The sequence below is a fragment of the Barbus barbus genome (assembly GCF_936440315.1).
Source record: "Barbus barbus genome assembly, chromosome: 6".
Lineage (NCBI taxonomy): Eukaryota > Metazoa > Chordata > Actinopteri > Cypriniformes > Cyprinidae > Barbus > Barbus barbus.
In genome coordinates, this window is record NC_136734.1 from 25,782,938 (window position 1) to 25,807,554 (window position 24,617).

Below are 24,617 nucleotides of genomic sequence, written 5' to 3' on the forward strand. Positions count from 1 at the left end.
TGTTTTGCCTTCAATTTTACCAACAGATCAAAAAACAAGGCACAGTTCTGGGTTGTTACTGACCGCTTTGCATGTAACAGGCTGACACTCTGCAACCAGGCATTCAGTGTGACCGTTTTTGCATCGACACTTTGTGCAGGGGCTGGATGTCCATTGCACCCCATCTCTGTACTGACGGCCTTCCCAAGAGCAAGAGGCTATGGAGTGAGTCAGAGCATTTCAATGCAAAATTGTACAAGTATCTCTAAAAGAAAAAAGCACGTCATTGCTCTCTGACAGTAGGAAGCAGAATAAACCCTCTTGGGACCCATATAGCTAAGAAAAGCATACCTTTTAAAAGCAATCAGCAAACCATTAAAAAAAGAGAGGCAAACAGATGATTGCTACTAACATCAAAACAAAAAAGGTGAAGTGTTGTAATATCTTTGCCACTAGTCACACCAAAAAGAACTGCAAAAACAATAGCTGTTTTCAAAAATGGTCAGAATCTTTCTACCCAGTTTGTTTGAGCAAATTCATGCCCCAAATTTACGCCACCGGTTGAGACAATGATTGTTATATCTGCTCAAACAACTGGCAATTCCATTTGAGGCCACCACAAATTACACACATCTTTAAATTTGACATGTAAAGCAACAGATAATTACTTCTGTATATTTGGTTCTGTCCTTGGGTTTTTAATTGGATGGGAGCAGATCTGACTGTAAACTTGCGGTCAACTCTTTAAGAAAGGTGCGAGGTTTAAGCGGATGAAATGACTGGAGAAGTCCAGAATACATCACCAGAGAGAAGTCTGTCGCCATTATATTTTGATTTAAAAAAAAGAACGAAAGAAACATAAGGATGGATGAATTGTTCACAATACATTCAGTAGTGTGCATTTTGAAAATAGACTTTAACACACAAATCAAGGCAAAATAAAGTTTTGACACGGGTAGCTTATATTTGTTTCACTGTGGCCATTAATATTGTTTTAATATATTATAAACAAACAGATTCACTATACTGTAATTACAAATGAGCAGATATAAATAAATCAGCAAATATATAAATATAGATATAAACAAATCTTTCCAGTGTATATATCCTAGAAAACTAAAAAATAATAAAATTAACTAAAATATGAAATAATTAAAGGAAACAAAAGAAAACATTACTCTTTTATGTTCCATAATAGCTTAAAAATATATATCATTATGTTGCACACTTTTTTCTCTCTAGTTATTTAGGAACCGATAAATAAGATATGTGATGTCTTGTTTGCTACAGGACCATAAAGTTCTAAACACGTTATCACAATTTTTTCCATAAAGTAAATACAATGCCTGACGAAAACAAGAAACAGTGGCAGAAAAAAGCAATCGCTTTCACAAACAAGTTGTGCATGAATAAAAAGTTGCAGCTTACTGTACCTCCATTATGAGCACATATAGGGCAGCAGTCTCCATCAGGGATGAAAGGACTCTGGTCTTTCCCACAACTAAGAGGAGGACAAGCACGTGGCCCACAGGTCACCTTCCCATGAGAGCATGTGCACACCGAACACTTGGAATTACTCCACTGACTGTCATGCTGCATGAGTGGGAGCGAGAGAGAGGTAAATCAGGACATGGATGAAGAGAGATGTTGATTGCAAAACACAAAAGACCTAAAAATAAACTAGAAAACTGTTATCTTTAAAACTGTGCAAACAGAGTACCACAAATATCATTTATTGTTCTGAGCCCCAATGCCAACACAACCTACTCTCTTAAGTATATGCTACTTGACTTGAAAGCTACACTGCTAGAATCTTAAACAGAGCACCAAGTAGGGATGACTGGGACAAAAAAGAAGCTTGCTCTGTCAGGGAAGAGCGGAATGGTAACAAAAACGCTTTTGTGCACAAAACGAAGCAATCACAGAGTCGGATGTTTGACCAGAAGTGGGAAGATTTGCCAAGGAACAGGATGAGGCTTTTAGCATCTTTCATTGGAGTTGTGTCATAAGCTGTGTCACTTACCCCATAAACCATTCCTTCATGCTGACAGATCCCGGGCAACTGTGCAAAACATTCCGGACAGCACTTGTTGGGTGGGATTCTTAAGCGTTCACCCTAGGAAAACATCCCGAGAAACATTTAAAGAGATGCATTTACAGAACATTTGATCAGAACTCAACAGCAAAGAGACAGAATACAGGATCAAAAATATTGGCATTTGCAACCAGTGTTATTTTAGTATTATTTATGTACTACAAACTAATTTATTCATATTTTGAATGAGCTTTTTAAATGTTCAGTTTTTATTTTAAATTTGGTTTGAGTTTTACAGCAAGTTATTTTGTTATTTGCTTTGCCATTTTTATAAATATTGATCGTTTTAGTACTTCAACTACATCCTATTTTTATTTCTCTCCTAGGCAACACTTTTCATTTCTGTTCAGGTTTTTCAAGTTTGAATTTTTTATCTAATATTAATAATTTTAAAAAAAATTCAGCTTTATTTAAATGAAAAACTTTTTTTATAGTTTTAGTTTTCTTGCCAGGTTTAATGGCAATAAGATAACTCCAGCAGTGGCTTTATTGAATGAACAATATGTTTTTGAAGAAATCCTTTGTGAATGATTCAGTGACTGACTATAAAGATGTACTGGTGTACTAATGTTACAAGCTGAAAGCGGAATATGCTGTACAGACTCTCGGAACACTGGTGGTTCAAGTCGAGGACCAGAATAAACTGTTATTTAATCTTTAATGAACTCACTTAGAAATTCTTTGAGAACAACATCACAGAATCATCTTTTAAATGGTTCTTCGCAGAACCCTCATTGTTCAAACCATTTATAGCACAGTTCTTACCACTGGCTGCTTTTAATTGGACCAAAAGCATGAATGTTTAATTGGCCGCTTTCATTCCTATAAGCTAACAATGCATTCATCAAGCACCTAAGCCCTGTTATTGCCCCATTTTAATGGCCCATGAGCAAATACTTCATTCTTACCCTCTGAAAGTCACACTTGGGATTTTGGCAGCGAGTGGGTTTGCAGATGACAATATCATTGTAGCAGATGCAGTCTTGACAGGTGTCTGGTTTCCATGATGTATTGTTCTATAACAGGAAGAAAGGTACAAAGACTTAACTCCATGCAAACCAAATGCCATCATCTCTCAGTTTATGGAGCATGCGTTGGGAATGACAAGGCACTAAAAAGCAAAACCTTGACAGTGTAACATCTGGAGATGACAACATAAAAAAAAGTCAGAGGGATCAGTGTGCAGGCCGCTCAAATAATGAATCCAAACTAGTAAACATTCACAATCATCACTTTTCAAAACAGCTTCAGAATTGTTGTTGTATGTGTTTGAAATTCCTAACTGAAACCATTCAAACAAGGCCATTAGAAATAGAAAAGCTATCTGGCATTTAACCCGAGACATCCCCATTCCCTACAATAAATGTTAGAGCATTAACAGATAAGAGTCAAAGAGGTTGCTTTGGTATTTTAAGATGTATTAACAGTCTTGCCTGAGGGACCTACTGCTTTAAAAGGGTATCGGATGAACAGATAGGTAAAACAGAGGAGGAGCTTACTTTATGTCAATGTAGCCTTTTCACTGAGCTAATCCAAGCAGACCTAAACAGACCATTTGGACTGGTCATAAGAAAGGTGAGGGTGCATGAAACAATGTGCTGCCACTGAAGTTTTGATTTAAGTAGTCTTACAGTCATTTGATGACGCTAGCTGTATCAATGCAAGCCAAGCCAGGCTGTGACTACAATGGTCACAAATGCAACAAAATAAACATAAATTGTAAATAAAATGTAGACACCATTGGTAACAGTTACGAAAGGTTTGCGTGCATATAAAGTGGTTTGGTCAGATGTCATCTAGTTAGAGTACACGATTGTTAACAAACACACTATTATGGACCATTCATTTTGAGTTATAGGAAAATAATTATTAATTCATAACGGTATTCTAAAAAAAAATCAAATACTTCAGAAATAATATTATGTGTTATTGTTTTGCATATATGCTCAATGTTATTGCTGAATTAACTGTAACTTTGTTTGGATGATTATCATCAGAACACTTAACATTTTCCCCCTGAACAGGCAAAAATATTCATTCACACTTTAGTTTGGAGACCAATTCTCACTATTGAGAAATTCACTAATCAGAATTCTGATTCTGATTCTATTAACTATGACTTTTGCCTTAATAAAGTAAAAATGTTCTGCTTATTAATAGTTAGTGAAGTCGTTGGAGATCTAAAATATGGTCATGCAGAATACGTGGTAACACTTTAGAATAAGGAACACTTATTCACTATTAACCACAACTTTTCCCTCAATAAATTCTTAATTTACTGTTAATTTAACTATTGATTTAAATTAATAGTTAGTAAGGTAGTTGTTAAATTTAGGAATTGAGCAGGATTAGGGATGTAGAATAAGGCATTAATATGTGCTTAATTAGTACTAATAAATGGCTAATATTCTAGTAATATGCATGCTAATAATCAACTGGTTAAGAGACCCTAAAATAAAGTGTTACCAAATACTGCATTAATATGTGTTTAAGTACTCATAAATGCTAGCAATATGCATTGCATACTAATAAGCAACTAGTTAATAGTGAGAATTGCTCTCTAAACTGAAATGTTACAAAATATTCGTAAAACGGTGTGATATGACACATACAATCAAGATCACTAGGGTAACATCATTAAATTAGAATACCCCAATTCGGTAACACTTTATTTTAGGGTCTCTTAACTAGTTGCTTATTAGCATGCATATTACTAGAATACTAGCCATTTATTAGTAGTAATTAAGCACATATTGATGCCTTATTCTACATGACCTTATTCAACGTCACCTAATCTTACTAACTATTAATAAGCAGTAAATTAGGAATTTGTTGAGGGAAAAGTCATAGTTAATAGTGAATATGTGTCCCCTATTCTAAAGTGTTACCCATCATTTAAATTAAATTGGATGTTAAGAATATAATGAAGTAATATTGCTTTGCATGCCCTTCAACTAGATATGCACATAAATTGTTTAAATGCATCAAGCAATAAGCTATGTCAGAAGTTTATTTAAACTTCCAGTGGCAAATCAGATATATGCACACAAAAATTTAATTTGCTCTTACTGATCCTACATTCTGTACAGCTGTATTATAAATCACACACAATGACAGCCTTCCTGAGGAGCCATCTTGTCAAAGTGACACTTTGACCAAGTGTTGATAGGGTTGCACATTTCAGCACAGCACCTAGCCTCTGAAGTGACACTCGGCACAGATGTCTTAATGGGGAATGTGGCTTTGAATGGCTTTGAATGGCCAGCTCAGAGAGATCTGAGCAGAGTCAATATCTCAGCAAACTGTTCGTGATTTCCAGACACCCAGAGTGGTGATAAAATATCTGTTTGTGTTCTAAAAACACATCTCATGTGATCTGTGGCATGCAGCACATTCAGCTAAATTGCACCTAATAGGAAAGAAGTCTAGAAAACGTTGTTAAAAATAAATGTGTGAAAACACAAATTAAAATATGTATTGTTCAAAGCACATATTCTTCTGTGGAACATGAAAGGTTGGTCTTTGAAGAATATTCTGGACGCTCTTTTCCATGGAAGGAAAATAAATGAAGAGTAAAATAATTAAGTTTCAAATTAAAGACAGAATTAGCATTTTTGGGAGCAAGAGCCTTAATATCAAGTCAATGTAATGGAAATTGTGTTGACAACACCTGTTTTCGTTCAGCTATATACGAGAACAGCTACAGAATTAAAAGGGAAAGTGAGCTGTGCTTTCTTAGCTTAATCATAGATAAAACCCTCTATGGGACATTACTCACAAAACTCCAGGTATTTCCTGACATTTCATAAATGATAATCTTATCAAAACAAAACAAATTTTAATAAGCCTGAGTTAGCTTGAGATTACGTTCCTATTACATAGTGAGTAAGCAGGTCCCTGAAGTATTACATTTGTATTTGCTAGTTTTAGTAATAACAGAAAGCATATTGTATTTCTCCAGCAGATTTTTGGAGCATTTTTGAGCAAGCAACACATTTGAGATAATGACATTTTTATTAGCTGAACAAAATAGGCCCCTGAAGTTTGTGCTCTAAGCACAACAATCATTAAAAAAAAATTAAATGACAATTAAATGAGTCTATGACTGACATCAGTCTAAGATTAAATGAAAAACTTAATGAAAACACAGAAAATTAGAACGAGTTAAAGCTGATCTTTCTGAGCTATATTTGCAATGGCCAGTCTCGAGGTTATTGTTAATGAATGTATAAAGATTCACACTGTAGCCACAGGTGTAGTTCCACACAGTTACGATGAACATGTTCCACAAAGTTTTACACTGAATTTAAAACTATATATTACTAAGCAATAAAGTTGAGTTTTTTCCCCCCTAGGTGGTTTTGCAGGCACATCCTCCCCAAAAAGCAAAGAGAGCAGATATGTGTGTCAAAAAGCTATTTGGTTGATATATTGAGCTGTTTGAAACACAAAGTAATTATGAATGAGCCCCTGGACCCGCTTCAAACAACATATGAGAAGAATCGACAAATAAGGACACTAGTTGGTGAAGCTAAAGATAGGTCTGGATTTGGTCCAGTTGACATGTTTAAGTTAACAGGAGCATACTGTGGGTAAGGTGTACCTGCATAATCTCCAGGGCACACGAGAGTTTGTGTGACAGAACATATTTGATAAATCAGCTGAGGAAGTAATGTGACATACTTGGTGGGCCACTCAGGTGCAGTTCAGATACACGCCATTAGCCACAGACAAACGGTCTGTTGTGTGCACTGGATGATTCAAGACTGTCTATAGCAAGGGAAACAATTTATCTTCTGTTCCTGTGTCATTCAAAGTATCATGTGACTTTCTACTCGATAAGCAAAAACAACAGTGGCTGTTTAGATGAAGTTAAAAACCTATCTGGGTGGAAACTTCACATTAAAAGCTGAAAACCCTCTGGGTCACATGTAAATGTTCCTATTTCTGTTCTAGAAGTTAAAGACTAGTAGCCAAGCAAGCAGAAGGTAATTGAGTCCAAATTGAGCTGGCCTCGATTTAGGCAGTGAGAAATCAGCCAGAACCGAGCCATTGCGCACACTAATTCAATTAGAAAATGTGCTAAATCCTATCCCCAGCCAATTGAGTCCACTAAAGCAGTGGCTGATGGCCACAGATACAAGCAGAGCAACTTAACCTTCATTATGAAAGATCTTAAGATGAGTCTTGAGTAAGTTCATCCTAAAACAGCTATATAGAGGATATTATCTTTTGTAAAAAAATTGTAAAATGTTATAATTGTTCCAAGACCCTTTCTTATAATTCATGTTTTATGCCTTGCAAACCTAAATGTTGATTTTTTGTGATGCATTCTACAATGTGGCTGCACATTTTGCTGATCTGTCACCAAGATAATCTAACTGGATAGCATACTGTAGATGAGGTTTTGTTGAAAACAAAAAGACTTGTGACTTGAAAGCAGGAGTAAAAATGTGCTGCAATATTTTGCATTGATTGCCTTTGTTTTCAAGCAAAAGTGTTCACAGATTTATGGAGTTAGATTATAGATGCACACTACCGTTCAAAATTTGGTTGGGTCAGTAAGATTTTTTAGATGTTTTTGAATGAGGCTTCTTATGCTCAACAAGGCTGCATTGCAAAAAATATATATTTTAGCAAATATAAAAATCTATTGCTAAAAATAAAAAGTGGCATTCCTTATGTGACAATAAATAAACATTAAACATCATGATCCAACATAATTTCTGACATTCCTTGGCAAAGTGGGCAAAAAAAAATTATGTAAAAAAAATAAATAAAATAAAAAACCTGGGTGACCCTCTCTTTACTAACAACATGTTAAAATGCATGAAGGATATCTTGTATCATGTTTCAGGAAAAGACGTGTGTTGAAGACACAGCACTACGTTTGCTGTTCCTTTAAATAAATCTGGGCTTCAATACATTCAAATGTATTCAAGTTTCTGCACTTCAATTGCCTTCTACACAACTTCCTTCTTATGCCAGCCAAGCACAATTATATGCAAATTTCTTGCAAGGCAAGCGGTGAGACTAAAAGGTTGCCAAAAAGGACATCTAAATCTATTTGTCACTGCATAGATATGCTTAAATGGTCACATCTTGTTTAGAGAAATTAAAGCAGGAAGAAACATCATAAAAATGTAAAAAAAAAAAAAAAAAAAAATACAGCTATATAGCATGTTCTAATTATGCTTCCTTTTCGAATTAAAACTATTTTAAATGCCCCAGGGTGGATTTTATTCCCTTTGTTATTTATAATAGCCTTCACGAAATACAACATATGTTGTTCTCCCAAGGCAAATGTGATAATTACTGCCTTCTGAAAGAGCAGAGATGTGTCTAATATGGAAAAATGGAAATATTAAGTATGAAGACAATTTTCAATGTGAAGTTCAAAATCGTCTAGTCCCACTTGTAAACACTGAAATTAAGACAATAAAATGAAGGCTGTCAAGACATGTTGCCTACATAGATTAGCTCCAATGTAAAAAGAAACCAATAAATTATAGCTTTACTTCACTTTTATGTTGTGCTCACATCTAGAACTGCATTTGGACATTTCATTTTGAAAATGATTTGGAAACACAATAATTATCACTGATAACTTGTGTGTTCATAAAAAACAAATCCATCATTAACGCAGATCAAACCATTGCTTCCAGCTAAAATATAAATCATCCATAATATTGCTTTCTCCAGTGATGAAGTTGTTTCGTCTGAATCAGGAGAGAAATATGCAAAGATCAAGTACTTGTTTAAATCTTAAACAGTCCAAAACAGTTCTAAAGAAATAATTTGGTTGATATTGATGAAAAAGGACAACAAGAGATCAACTTTTCCACTAGAAAAAACATTATTATGGATTATGGCCAGAAGCAACTGTTTAAAGTTAAACGCCCCAATGATGGATTTGTTTTTTACACATCATAAAATATTAATTGATGGACTGGAGTCATGTGGATTACTTGTGGAGTATTTTGATGTTTTTGTTGATGCTAAATTTCTCCAAAATTGTTATGAGGAAGAAATAAGCTCATCTACATCTTGGATGGCCTGAGGGTATTTCTTAAATAAAAAGATTGTATTATTACTGTCATTCTTTCTAGAGGAAAAAAAATAGAAGTGGAAGAATCTTGCAACTAAGAAAACGTTTCAAAAGCCATTTGGAATTTTACTCAACTCAGTGTATTGAAATGAACAGATCAGCCAGATGTATGACGGACATTTAGTTGATTTAATTTCAATAATAATATGTTACGGCAGACAGCAGCTTTCAGTTAGATGTGAGGAAAGCAGAATACTGGAGAAACTGATATAGTTGGTGTGTACAAGTGTATAAGTGGAGACACTGAATGCTAGAAGATAAAAAAGAAAAGGACGTAATGAAAGTGAAGATGAAATTAAGGAGGAAAATAAATATGATCAAACGCTTCTTTAGATAAACTCCTCTGGATGTGGTCAAATGGATTTTTCAATAATTTACCCTTTCTGCCAACTTGTTATTTCTAACAAAAAGAGTTTAACTTATGTTGAAAACATTAAAACATTAACACTAGCAATGCTGGTAATAAAGCTCAATACGACTGTCAGCAATGCTTCATTTATGTTAAGAGATTATTTCTTCATGATTGTCCCATTATTTGTACACCTTTAATACAAGCAACAAAAGGTATGCGGTACTTCAGCCATCCAGTGTACAAACTATAACATTTTTCTAAAATCAAAGTTCACATTCCTTTAATGGTTACTTTTGCCCTACAAAACAACCCTTGAATTATTAATGCTAAAAACCTTGAATGATGACAACACCACCACTGTCTGCACTCTAACCAGGTAAATCTGTTCACTTGTCCATTCTACCTGTGTAAACAAACATGTTCTCTGGAAGGTAGTGAAATTCCTCTGGACACAACAAAGAGTGATGGTAAATTATTTACAAAAAATGGCTTTGTGGCAAAACCTGTTCTTAGGGCAGGTTCTGTCAAACAATGTGGGAGATTTGCCATTAAAAAAGAATGGCTTTAAGTAGGCTGTTTCCGACACTAAAGAATGTAGGCAGTATTACGTCTGTTAATGGTTAACATTTATGTGCTGGATGGTTGATCAAACAGATTTATTCCATCAGGAGAGTCCGTTCACTCTCTTAGTCAGTTATTTTGCTTAAAATATAAAATTGCATCTACCATTCAAAAGTTAGGGGTCATTATTAATTCAGTCTTCAGTTTTCCTTTAGAATAATTTTAATATGCTAATTTGGTGTTTTAAAAACATTTCTTATCAAGTTCAAGTTGAGCTTTATTGTCATTCTGCTACATGTGTGGACATATAGTGGAACGAAATGTCGTGTCTCGCAGGACCACGGTGCTACATACTAGTTAAACATAAGATAAACATACAACAATGCAAGTATAAGAGAGAAAAAACCCCCCAAGAAAACAGAGCATCTGACTATACATATACTATAAATACTATAACTACTATACCTAGTTGCCTAGACATACACAAACTGAGACTGTACAAGAACTTTACATATATACTGTACATGAAATTGTGCAAAAAGATAGGAATAAAAATACAAATTGTATATATATTTTGTACATTAAATTGTTGTGCAGATTAAAGAGAGATTTTGTGGGAAGCAGCGCATAGTGCAAAAAGATTTATAGTGCAATGCTCAAGTAAACATTTTTTTTATTGAGTCTTTGTAGCAAGGAGTGTTCATAGAAAGTGTCTTGTGTGCATATAGTGGGATGAGTACGTTACTGCAGGTGGTTTGTAAAGCCCACTCACCTGTGTGCAGCACACTCAGAATTGCACTTAGGAAAAGTTGTCAATTGTATTAATGAGTTGGGTGAGTGGGGGGGTCAGAGGGGGACAGGGAGATTGGAGTTAAGCCTGGGAAAAAAGCTGTTGAGCAATCTGACAGAGCGAGCTTTGATACTCCGGTACCTTCTACCTGATGGTAGGAGCTGGAAGAGGTTGTGGGAGGGGTCTTTGGAGCATCGTGCAAGGAAAATGTCCAGGATGGAGGGGAGAGGGGCACCGATGATCTTTGCGGCAGTGTTTTACTGTCCGTTGTAGGGTCTTGCGGTCAGCAGCACTGCAGTTCCCATACCAGACAGTGATGCAGGTGGTCAGCACACTCTCAATGGTGCCCCTGTAGAAAGTGGTGAGGATGGGTGGCGGGAGACTTGCCCTTTCCAGCCAGCGGAGAAAGTGGAGGCCCTGTTGTCCCTTCTTGTTGAGTGACGTTACGTTGGTGGTCCAGGTGAGATCCTCTGAGATGTGCACCCCCAGGAATTTAGTGCTGCCGACTCTCTCCATGGTTGAGCCGTCGATGGTCAGTGGGGGGGTGGTCAACAGAGTTTCTCCTGAAGTCCATCACAACCGCTTTTGTCTTACTCACATTGAGGGACAGGTTGTTAGCACCACACCATTTCGCAAGCTGTGCCACTTCCTCTCTGTAGAGCGTTTCATCGTTGTTGCTGAGGCCTACCACAGTTGTGTCATCATCAGCAAACTTGATGATGTGGTTGGAGCTGGACTTGGCAGTGCAGTCGTGGGTCAGCAGCGTGAAGAGCAGCGGGATGAGCACACAGCCTTGTGGGGCATCTGTGCTCAGTGTGGTGATATTGATGATATTTATTGTCATCATTGATGATATTTATTATCATCAATGGTGAAAAGTCAATTGCGCTGCTAATAATTTTGGGGGAAAACACAGTACATTTTAAGGATTATTTAATGAATAAGAACAGAATTCATTTGAAATAGAAATATTTTGTATTATAAATGCCTTTTGATAAAATTAATTAAATAAAAAAAAATCATACTGACCCCCAACGTTTCAATGGTTATGTCTGAAAATACTAAAACTGGCAACATAAAAAATACATTCTGAATTCTAATCGATGCTGTTTAAAAACATCCTAAATGGATGCCAAATGAAGGTTATTCAGAGGGGATGTACAACTGCAACAGAAATATCAATGGCAGATTTAATTAAAGAAAAAGTATAGTTTTTTTTTAAATAGTATCCCTGACAAAGCTCTTAAAATTATATTTAAAAAGTTTTGACAGTTTTGACAGTATCCAGCTCTTTATGCAAGGGGTGTTTATGTATTAAAATTAAGTTGTAAAATGAAAACAAAACACTTGACAAACACTCTGTTGGGACGTCTGCTCGCCCAGAATATTTACTAAAATGCACCCATAGACTATGGTCTGTAAACAGTGCTCTGTTGAGGAACACTTTGTGTAGATATTGATTTTATAGCTCACCAAACTTTACTCTGGCATACTGGCATTTTTGTGAATCAAAAAATCCTCATATTTGCACTCAGCAATCAATATTTTATAGAACAGGTTGTTGTCACTGCTTTAAAGCTTCAAGCAAGTATTAAATTCTCAAGTGTTGTTTGTATTTGATGTTTGTCTATAAATGACACTAATACACAACACATAAATAACAACTGAGACTTTCACAATTGCCAAACAAGAGTTAAAAATAATACTGTTAATATTTCAACCAACTTCCTGCATGCATTATTACTGGAAGTTTGTACCTAAGGGCGTGCCGGGCCAGGACTGGGCCATGGGGTGGAAATGAGGATGTATGGATTACAAATTGCCACGAGCTTTGACAGCTTTAGAGGCCAGCAGGAGCCTATCAGAGCAAGCAGGCCATAAGCAGCCCGACTGTGAGCAAAAATCTGCAGTCAATCCCCAAAACTCTTTGAGCAACACTCAAGGGGTCTTGCGGTCTGAGCCAAACCCCACTGAGGGCTAGAGAGCTGGAGACAGATGGATGTCAAACTTGGAGGACTACTGCAACAAGCCTATCTCTGCTCCCTCCAGATTCCATGGAAGGACTGGTAGGGGAGCTAGACATTTTACAAAAAGGGCCTGTACTAAGAGGATTATAAGCATATGTTTGGTATTAAAAAGGGTACTCCAGGTCAATGGTACAATTCACTTTTTCACTGCTGAAATACAGCTTGTTCAAGAGAACACTGACAAGAATAGATTGTTAATCAGCAGTGCTCTCAGCAAGCCTCATGCACAAAAGTTATACTACAGCAGAATCTGTGTAGCAAAATGCAGATAACTTGAATCTTGAAAATGGATTCTGCAACACATTTATGAAGAAAACAAAGCCAGACAAAAAACAAAACCACTAAAATAAAAAAAAAAATTATAATAAAATAAAATAAAGTAACTGCTGTGCAGTACTGAATCTGGCATTACAATGGTACAAACCTTTGTAGGACAGTACTGTACCAAGTGTTAACATTGTCATTGAGTTTCATTATGCCACTGGCCTGTTTTATCACCATATGTGGAAAGCAATTTCTTCTCTCTTGCTCTCGATGTGAGGCGCTGGAATCTGAGAGTTCAATGAATAAAAGATGATACGCACAGCTTGAGTTTGAAGTCAAGTTACCAACACTACCATCTGATAAATTGTAGGGATCATAGCCCAGCAAGCATCAGAATCATGTTGGTCAGAGCTGTTTGCACATTGCATATAAACTGCATGCAGATGAAATTAAAGTAATATCAACTGACGAAAATAAATATTTTGTTCATTCTTCAGTGATTTTGTTGAGTCCAGTGAATCATGCTGACCACATTTCTAATTGCAATTGCTTCAGATTGCTTTTTGATCATGACTTGCACATTTAAAAAGCATGTGATAATTGCATTCCTGTCCACACTGAGCTAAAATTCCCACAACAGTAAAAGTGTGCAATTGCATGGTCAAATGTTTGTAAAGACAGGCACATTTCCAAGAAAAACTTGTTATTTATACTTCAAAATATGTGCAAACAAAATAGCATACATACTTTTCAAAGGCCGCTTTGTACATATAAAACATTTATACAAAAGTCCGCAGAACCTGGGCCTCGGAAGCTCCATGTACACTTGGAATTACTGCTATTTGCCCTGAAAAGCAAGCGTATAACAAATTTCATAAATAACGGAGTAGGTAGTCACAGAGAGCTGGTGATTTTTATGCTACAGTATTCCATAGTAATCAGGTTTTTTTCCCTCTCTCACTACACTTCTCCCTGAAGGTTTAAAATGATTGCACCTTTTCATTTAACTTACTGCTGTGTTTGTGGATGCTGAACACAGACCAACATGACTGTACAAACATGGCAGCTTGAATGGGGCAAATGCATTTGTAGTGATAGGAGTATATGTGCATATGACACAACAGCTGTGCCCTCAGGTCCTTATGGAATCAGAATTGCGTGATATAAACTCATAATTGCGATTTTAAAGAGGGGGAGGGGGGGGGAGACTGATACGTAGAGATTGCAATTTTCTTGGCCGATTCCGATTTCCGATTTTTTGGAAGTGTGACCTGCCGATTCCGATTTTCTAAGAACTATAATTGACAGCATATACAAACAAAAATCTATGCAAATTCCAATTTACACGAAATATACGAATTCCAATAACGAAATTATTAAACATTACAATTCCCCCAATCTGGACTAAGTTACAGATTTTCTCTCAAAATAAAGTGCTCTGTGACTGGAAAGAGGAAGAAATGGCTAACGTAAAATGAGTTGCTGTACGTAACAGAACAGATGTAATTTTACACTATGTTTATAAATGGTCATTTTTTCCCCCTAACATTATTAAATGTGTCATCTTTCACATCAAATTCTTACTTTGTTTCAATTAATTCAGTTAGCATAATAAGGAACTATAGAGTTGTTACTATTCAAATAAAAATTAGTATTAACAAACTCCATCTTTCCACAGCTCAGGAAACAGAAGCTGCATCTGAAGTGGCATTAGATGCATTTTCACAGACAGTTTGGTGAAGCTGAGGAGCCATAAATGCATTTACACTGCAAAATTGGACTAAGACTGTTTTTTTTTTTTTAAACATACAAATAAATGTTGAAAAAATACAATGGTACTTTTAAATATGACTAAACTTTTAACGAGCGAGTCATTTATTCATTCATTCAACCGATTCATTCAAACGGCTGATTCATTCAGAAACGAGGCAAGTGACTGTCCTTATGAATGGGCCACTGAATCATTGACTCACTCGATTCGTTCAAAAACGTGGATTCATTCAGTAACGAAACACCGCTGTGTGTTGCTCGGAGGAGACACAAAACAGTTCTGCTGTGGCTTTGATCGGAGCTATTTTTCGTCAGCGAAATTGAGCAAAAAGAGTCAATATTTTATCTAAGTCACTTAATTTTAATTTCTTGTTTATTTAAATACTATTGTATAAAATCAGTATCACGTTGCAATCGTGTTGATATTGATATTCGGGAAAACATAATGTTAGGTCCTGGAGAATTCAGGTATGCAACTACAATTAAAGATTTCCAAAGGCCTGAGTGAGCCCTCGTAAATCTGTTCCAACATCATAGGCAGATGGATTAAGGAATGAAGCATTACGTGAATATAAGTGGGTTGCTATTAACCCCTAAAGATCCATTTCTCATTGCGTTTTCTGTACTATTGCATCCACATATACTCTAAATGTACCGATATTAAAACTCCTTTATATAAAAAATAGAATAGAGCATACTATATAATGAACAATAAGAATCAGTACATTCCTAAATATAAAGCTCAAGCATCAAAAATACAAATCAACAACAATATTGCTTTCTCAGTATACTCCTTTTTGACAGTGTAGTGTAGTATTATTATTAGTATAATTATTATTATGAATAATATATTCTTTAATTAAACCTCACAATAGAAAATATAAGGTAAGCAAAGCAAGTTTTCCCACACTCTAAATTTTCGCTATGAGAGAAATGGCCATACAGGATAATCATGGCCCAAGAAAAGACTTGACTGGCACTGAATGGCACAGTCATTTCCTTCCCATTACAGTGCATTATCCTGCAGGAACAGAGCCTAATGGACACTGAAGGGTTTAGTTTCAATCAATTTGTCGGTCTGGAAATGAAAAAATGGACTGACTCGGGTAACTCTGGGATGGTTTATAGCTTACTGGCCAGCTGGTCTCAAAGTTTACAAGTCTGAGGGGTAGGTTTTGCGATTTAAGACAATGTTTTCAAAGATGGATTTGAGCCTCGATGGTCTGAGCTGAACACAGCTATTTCAATCAGTTCTCTTCCCTCCCAGTCTTTAAAAGGTCAGGCTAAAATCAATACCACCTACCACCTAATCTAAGACAACAACAAAAAAAAAGGCTGTCATAATATTAATGCATTACCATTTTCCATTCGGTCTGGTGTAACATTGAGTTCTTTTAGTACATTAAAGCACATGCTGAGCTCATGCATTTTTGCAGGAATGATGCTTTACCTACACCCTCTGGATTGATAAAGCAGGTGTTGTTATATTTAATTTAGCCCCATCTGAATTTAGCAAACCCTAAGATACTCTTGTTACTATCCGGAGATTATTTTAGCGTACTGGCTTTGAATGTATCAGAAAAGCAGCTGACCCTGGCGCCACGGCAGGAAATATGTTTCTATTTTAACTTTGTCGAAACTGTATATTGGGTGAAAATAATGATTGAATATGGAGCATTCCCAACATCGCCATTCCTAAACTACACACATTAGTAATAGAGTTCATATAGCTAGACTATGTTTTATTGTTATATGTTCATACTGTATATACTGCATTCCATTAACACACTCATGCCCTCTGACTATCAGCGGTGCATGTATAGCATTCCTCTCATTTATTGCTGGGAGCCAGCAGACTAATGACTGTAGTGAGGTCGCCATGGATTGGCCTATATTTGAAATGCAAATATGATACTGCCGGCCAGCTATTTGTGACTCCATAAAGAAAACATCCAACACTTATATGCCTCAGATGCCTTGTGCTGTATTCAGCGCCCTGTGCAACAGTAATACTGCATGCTTGCTTCAAACAGCATTTCTAAATAAGAGATCGCGTACATGGAAGAGCTATAAAAAGAGCAAGTACGAAAATATCAGCGAACATTAGGTCTTATCAAATATAAAACCCTTCTAGGGTATGTTGATTTTTAGTCAATAAACCAACAGACTAAAAAAAAGAAACTTATCTTAAAAATGCTAACAGCACTTTTTTTTTAGAGAGGAAAACAGCTGACTGTGGGAGAAAACGAGGAGTAAAAACAGAGCTGGAGGATAAGTCGTCCTGGTGTAACAATGAAAGACAAGTTCTTGTCTTTTTTGCCCTGAGCAAAGACCTCAGAGATAGTCAGGTACTTGAGGGAATAGGAGCTAGAAGCATTAGCAATGCTAAAGATGTAAATAATGGGAATGTGTTGGTGGAGCTGAGCCAAAGGCTACAGTGCGCTAACATCTAGTCTGAGCAACACTCACTATCATACTCCTAGCATCAATTTCAAACAAACTATTTAAGCAATATTATACTAATTTTCTCTTGCAAATGTCACCAGATGCCCTCACACAGTGTAGCTCAGTGGGTGAAGGTGAAAATCCATACAAAAGACATTACAGCTTATCTATAAGTAAATGTGCATCGCTTGAAGGAACAACAGCCCACACAAACTTGGGTTGTCTTCTTTGAATTAGTTCTCATATTTAAGACCATACAAATGACGCCAACCTCTGTCTTCACTAACCCTCTGGGACACGACATTTTATCTCACTGTAAACTTAAAAGAAAAGATCCCCCTCACACGCATGTTCTTTCAAACCTGTATGACTTAATTCTTAATTCTGTGGAATACAAAAGAATTTATTCTGAAGAATGTATGTTCTTTTTATTTATTTGTTTATACTGTATACGTTAAATGTAATTATTATAAACTTATTTTATGATATACATTTATTTATTTGAATAATTAAAAAACATATTTTTGTCCCATTTTGACAGGAAAAGCCATCTGATAGAGTTGTGCAGTGTTTTGTTTCTTTACAGGGGGAGTTATCTGATGTAAAAGTAATAATAAGAATAAGAATTTAAAAAACAAGTCTTAAAAAGCCTTCCAATCTTTGACAAATCCAGTGATTATTTCATCATCAAAAGTGCTCCTTGGTATAATGTTAACATTATGTATTTGGAACGACAGATATAGACTGTACTACATGTTAGCTTGCATATTTTGATTATTTTCTATGCAATATGCATCAAACACTCTGAGACTGAGACAATCATAACAACAATGTGAAAACCTCATTAATATGAAAAAAAATATATTTCTAAAGATTAGCAATAAATTAGGTATTCTAATAATTTTAATTATGCATGAATAAATTAGGAACTGATTTATTCATTCATTGAAGTGCTGAGGGTGAAAATCTACACATTTAAGACCCTAAATTGCAATCAACATAACAACAAACACTTATTATCTCTTTTTATGGAAATAATCTACAGTTCAGCCAGGTCAAGTCAAGGTTTGAATCTGGGTAAGCAAACATCGGTCAAGGACAGAAGCAGACAATGAGGCTTTGGTTTAATATGCCAAATTTTTCAATCTAGTCTGTCCTCAAGGGGAGGCTTTGAAGTATTGTTTGAGATTAAAACACAAGATGGGCGCTCTTGTTCCTAACAGCTCTATCAAGGAGTCGAGGCCATTTTCAAAGGCCCTTGTTCCCAGGAAGTTTCATTTCAAAACACAGCCCTTCTGAGCTGACCTCCTTGAGAATGATTCATCAAAGCGCACCTTAATTACTTTGTGTTTGCAGTAATTCATGCTGCAAGTTCAAGACCATCTGACCTTAGGAAACCCATTGAAGTGTCAAGTTCACTTAATAAAAAAAAAAACATTATTATTTACTTAATACATTTTTTTAAGTTAAGTCAACTTATCACTTTTTACAGTGCATGCACTTCTTTCCGACTGAGTCCCCAGAGCTGGAAGCATGCTTTTTACAACTAGGAGGTCCAAACAAATAGAAATAGAAAAGCCCAGTGGTAGAGAACCACAGGAAGAGAACAGAAAAATGGACAGGCTCCAGGCAATGACTTCGCTTCTGTGCTTACTCAGTCTGACAAGCAAACATTCACACAAAGCAGGTCTATTAGCTTCCTGTGAGAGAGACAACATTGAATGTAACACATGCTAGTACATATCTCCCTGACCTGATGTTCTACAAATAGCTAGTTGCAGTTGCACTATAGCAGTGATTAAGAACAAAGATAAAGCAGCAACGGACCTCATCTTTCAAAAAAGAGGGAAAGGTTAATGGAAGTGACCATCTCATGCTATGGTATGTACAGTAGATTAGAAGCAGAAGCAATTAGCAGAAATCAAGGTCTATTCATAATGCTTCTGCAGTCTCTCACAAGCTGTTTCCATTCAAGTAGTTAAAAATCCATAGGAAAAACATGCCTATACCCAAATGTTTGCAAAATTCACTGCTTAGCTGAAATGAACACTAGTAACAGCAAAATTTAAATTTTGGTTCCTTTTCTCACAAATTATATTTACAGGGGCAGCTTATCGATTAATAAAGACTTCTTTTTGTGGGGTTCCTTGAACAGTACTATGTTTTGATCTGAAAATACTAGTGAATGATTTGGAAACTAATACGTTTTGAAGTTTGCATCACATATTCAGCTCCGTATGAATGGCTTTTCTGATGTAGTAAACTTGCTGGGTTGCTCACCTGGTACCTTCACTTACCATGAGGAATCCCATAAGGTAACACAGGAGATAAAACACTTGTAGAAGCAAGCTAATACAGCTTGGTTGCTTTTGAAAATGTGTCTGCTTTTGTTAAAATTACCTATTAGGTTTAGGGTAGGGTTTAGTGTAGGTGGTCCATTACTTTCAAACATGATACTTTTAATGCCACTCACTAGATACTTCACTTTTAAAGTGTCGTGAAACATGCAAGAAGCAACATAAACTTGGCCACAGGCAAGTTTGTATAATGTGATTGGGTTGTAAAAATCACAAAATCATCAAACAATTTGCAAATAAAATCGTGTTTTCATCACCATTTCCAGGGAAACTGGCCCATAACAGAAAAGTAAACAGAGGTTTAACCATTGGGGAAGCAACTTTGTCTCTTTTTTCAAATGTTTTCTTAACAAATAAAAAAATGTATCCACCTCAAGCAAGCAGGGCATGTTTTTTATGTGCATTTTGAAAATTTAATTTACATCTTGGTGTTTCCATCCAGCATTTCGCGATATTCCAAATTTAAATCAAAATATGAGGATGGAAATTACAATCTGTATCGACACTGACAAGTCCCACACTTTGAAGGCGCCCTGTTATGAGACAATCTCAAGTTGTTCTGTTATTGTGAATTTCCAGAGACATCCTGTGACCTTTTTGTCAAGTTCAAGTGAAAAAATACCAGAGAAAGGCAGTGAAGCGTGGCACCAATTGTCAGCACTAGTACTGCTGCTACCTAGCATGTGTCGCCCATTGGGCAAGTCCCTGGACACACATAGCAGGATAAGTGGCTGCCCTCCAGAGAACTCCAGGCATCTTACCCGGCCCAGGCACACAAAAGAGCACAGCAATCCACTGGCAACACATCAAAGCACAGAAGTATAGTTAGAAAAAACCCTGCTACGGTTCTGTATATGATTTGGGGAATTTTAGGACTGTGACCAAATACAGTGGACTATAACTGTATCCTACTTGAGAAATGGAAGGGGCCCAAAAACTTGTGCCCCTTGAGCCAAGTAGATTTTAAAAGCAACTTTAAAAAACTGTTATATATATATATAAGGAACAAACAGGCAAAAGTGCTTTTCATTGCAATGAAATTGCATGCTGATCACGAAGTAAAAAAAAATAAGTTTTTTTGTTGTTGTTTTTTTAGGTTGAATCCCATTTGAACCCAGGACAACCTGGACTATGATCAGAGTCCCTTCAAAAATATATGTGATTAAAAAAAAAATAATAATCAAAAGATGCATGACACTCCTGGTCTACACAGTTGGTGTTGTTAGACATAAAATGTATACGGGTGTATAAAATCCTGTGTCACACTGAAGGAAGGAAATAAGGAAATAACAGGAAGAAAGCAGAACTGAAAACAAAGCTCTTGATTGTGAATATCCATCTCCTTTGCATGAAAACTAACAGTATTTATGTATACTGGTGTAAAGAATGAGCAGAAGCAGTATGTGCAATTGCTAAAAATCAATCTTCATAGAAAGAAAAACTACTTGAATCTATATAGGACAAGCATCATGCAATTGAGTGAAATAGCGTTTGGAAACACTATTCATCAGGGAGCCATTCAGAGAACGCATGGTGCCTTCCCAGTGCAACAAATGAAATCACAGCCAAGTCAAAAATAGGGACAGAGCTGATGGTAGACAAAAACCTTTAAGATTTTCCTCACAGTAAGTCTTGGAGATCAAGACGTTGACTTGGGTTTTATGGGCAGACTTTGAGGACACAATTAATGGGTCTCTGGCATACATGCCTTGCTAACACATCTGAGAATGCCCTAACTCTTTGAACCTTGGCAAAAGGGAAGAAAGCACAAATACTTAGAAGACAAGCAGGGTGGATCGTGAGGATGGAGGCGCAGGTTTTGGAACAAGGTCAGTTCCTTTAGAACACAGTGAGGGGTTTCTAACAAAGGACGCATTCACAGTGGCCAGTCAACTCACAGTAGCAGGATTTTGCACATAACTCAGCCTTGCCATCCCTTTATGGGGCACATAGTAAGTTTACAGTTACAAAAGCCTTCCCCCTTTCTGCCCCCTGGGACCCCTCATTTCTGGCACCCACTTCCCTATTTTAAATTATTTAAATCCAGGCAACAAAAAGTGCCCTGGCCCACCACATTTGGCTAATTTGGAGGATGCACTCTTGTTGTATATATATATATATATATATATATATATATATATATATATATACACACACACATGCACACACTAAAATACATACACATTCATGTACATATAGCTATATGGGATAGAACTGAATATTTGCACTTTTTCATGCTGTGATTCACTGTTTTGTTCTCTGATCTGTGGGAGTTCACATTTTCCTTTTTTTAGGCGAACAATATAAATTTTCAGTGAAATGCTTGTTCAAGTTACAACACACCTCATCAGAATATCAAAACTGGTACAAAACAGTGAGCTGACCTGGACATGACGCCCGAAAAGATGTGAAAAGAAACTTGTATTTCGGTCTTAGAGCCTCTTTTACCTCCTCTGCCTGGAGGCAACAGTCTTGTATTGCTCACATCTAAAGTGCCTTACAATGTTCATCACAAAACATCTTAACAGAAAGAAAGGACTGGTAAAGTAATTGATAGTGATATGCTACACTTTACACTTTCTCCACCTGGGACACTGGTGTTTTCAGTGATCCTTTTACATAATCACACAGGCTGAAGTAGAGAGATGGTGGAAGTTCGGATGTGTCTACCTTTCCCATTGTTCAGTTGGAAAACAACACTGGTTACCAAGCATTAAGTCTTGTCTTTCTTCAGGGGGATCAAAAAAGAGGAGGCTTTTGTATATGGCTCAGCTTGAATGCCTCTGGTGCTCATTAATATGGCTTTGTCATTGCATGACTCTAGGGCAGGGAGTGGAACGCCTGTCTGATTGTTAAACCTTGACTAAGCCACTGATTGACTATGACTCCCATCATACCATAGTGGTATTTCTGATGTCAAAATGGTTATTCAGAAAGAAATAACACATAAAAACTGACACAATATACAATATCTCAGGAAATATCAATGTACTAAATGCGCAAACTTTCTAAGTTGTCTTTGTAGCCAATTAAAGTAAGCTTTTTCCAGTGTCAGTCTTTCTTTATGCATTGTTAAAAGACAGAATAGTGATGTTAGGAGATGATTTAAGATACCCTAGATCCTTAACTACTGTACTATTTCATTTAAATAGTGTACAGGACTACTTTTCAGTGTGACTACAGGATTCTATAATTTATCAATCTAAATTACTAGAATTATGTCAAATTACATCAACTCATAAAGCAGGTGAAAGCTGCATGATTCAGTATTAGGCAGTACTTGCAGTACGCACTCTTTCCTCTCAGTGAATTTAGGTTGAGTCTACATATTTAGCATTGCAGTGGATATGATATCTGTCTGGTAAAGCATTACTCTCTCTCTCTAAACAAGAGCCAATCAATGCAGTAAAACACTTGTATTCCAGAGGGAGTCTGTTCAATAAATCGACTGCTTACCTCGTGCCTCAACCTGTTAACCTCCTGATCTAATCCTGACTGTGTGGAATAACATCAACACCTCCCTCTCAAAGGTCAATCTTCTATTCTCTGTGCAAGCTCTTAACGTACAGCAGTTGTACCTTAAAAGTCTTTCTTTACCCAAAAATAAAAAAGTACTGTCTCATTATTCATTTTTCATTGAATAATCATCTCTTTTGTCTACTTTCAACCACTTTCTTGATTTCTTTGAGGGGAGGGTCTATGGGTAACCAAACCAAACATACGATTTTAGATGGTTTAGAAAGTTTAAACCCTGCCTGGCTAGCAGCATTGTTTCCAGCACTGTTTAAGAAGAGGAGGTAGTCTTTTAGTGGCTGTTCATATGCATTGGACCATATGAATGTATACATTACGAAAGCAATTCTACCTCTGGAAGTGGTCAAAAATGAACAAGCGCCAAACCTGTATGTAGCATTGTCCAAGTGTCATCGGATCAACAAAACCACATCTTAATACCAGGTATAAAAAGGGCCTATGTAATCCTCATACACAAATGGTGGATGAAAGCTCTGCTCACTCATTATCACTCCCTTTCCATTGAACAGTAGTAAAGAAACACTGGGAACCAAAAAGTTCAATCTTACCTCTGGGGGGGACAGAAAGAGGTGGCTTATCTTGAGTGTCTTGAGAGGCTTTGTTATGGTATGACTTGAGGGCAAAGAGTGGAACGTCTGTCAGGTTCTTAAACCAAATTTAGGTTCTGAACTACTGCTTGACCATGAAGGATGAGTATTTCTTATATAGGCACCAAAAAAAGGGACACTAAATAAGACATTCAACAGTTAACAGTTAACAAATTCAAACTGAAATTAAGCGTATCAGTATTTCCTGCACCATAGCTGCTAAATCTACAGCGCCACAGCCATATAAAACATCATAATTACCTAAGTTGTGAATGAATGACATTAAAACATTCATAGTAAAAGGAAGCAAGTTAGATCATTAAAAAGTAAATGTTTTTGAAAGAAGTCTTATTTGCTCACCCTGCATAAATTCAGTAAAAAAAAAAAAGTGAAGAATTAATATAAATTTTATTATTATAACTATTATCTATTGCTATTCTTATTATTACAACTTTCTTTCAATTTTAATATTTTTATAAATATAATTTGAATAAATATATTTTAAATGTCATTTTATAATTTATAATAAAGGCAAAGCTGAAGCCATTACTCCAGTCTTCAGTGTCACATGATCCTTCAGAAATCATTCTAATATTCTGATCTGGTGCTCAAGAAACATTTCTTATTATCATCTATGTTACAAACAGTTGGGCTGCTAAATATTTTTGCAGAAAATTGTGATACTTTTGACTGTAATATTTTTTAGGATTCCCTGATGAATGATTTATTTAGAAATTGAAATCTTCTA

General features: G+C 36.2%; 1 protein-coding gene across 1 annotated transcript in view; it reads right to left on the reverse strand.

Moving 5' to 3' along the window:
* The window catches only part of LOC306870749 (extracellular matrix organizing protein FRAS1-like), a gene marked incomplete at its 5' end in the record, with an annotated part of 124,404 nt that overhangs the window by 87,516 nt on the left and 12,271 nt on the right, over positions 1 to 24,617 (reverse strand). The window contains 4 exons of the mRNA XM_079418171.1: positions 64 to 197; positions 1,413 to 1,572; positions 2,003 to 2,095; positions 2,983 to 3,090. Of these exons, the coding sequence (XP_079274297.1) occupies positions 64 to 197; positions 1,413 to 1,572; positions 2,003 to 2,095; positions 2,983 to 3,090 (495 nt within the window). The remainder of the gene's footprint in view (positions 1 to 63; positions 198 to 1,412; positions 1,573 to 2,002; positions 2,096 to 2,982; positions 3,091 to 24,617) is intronic.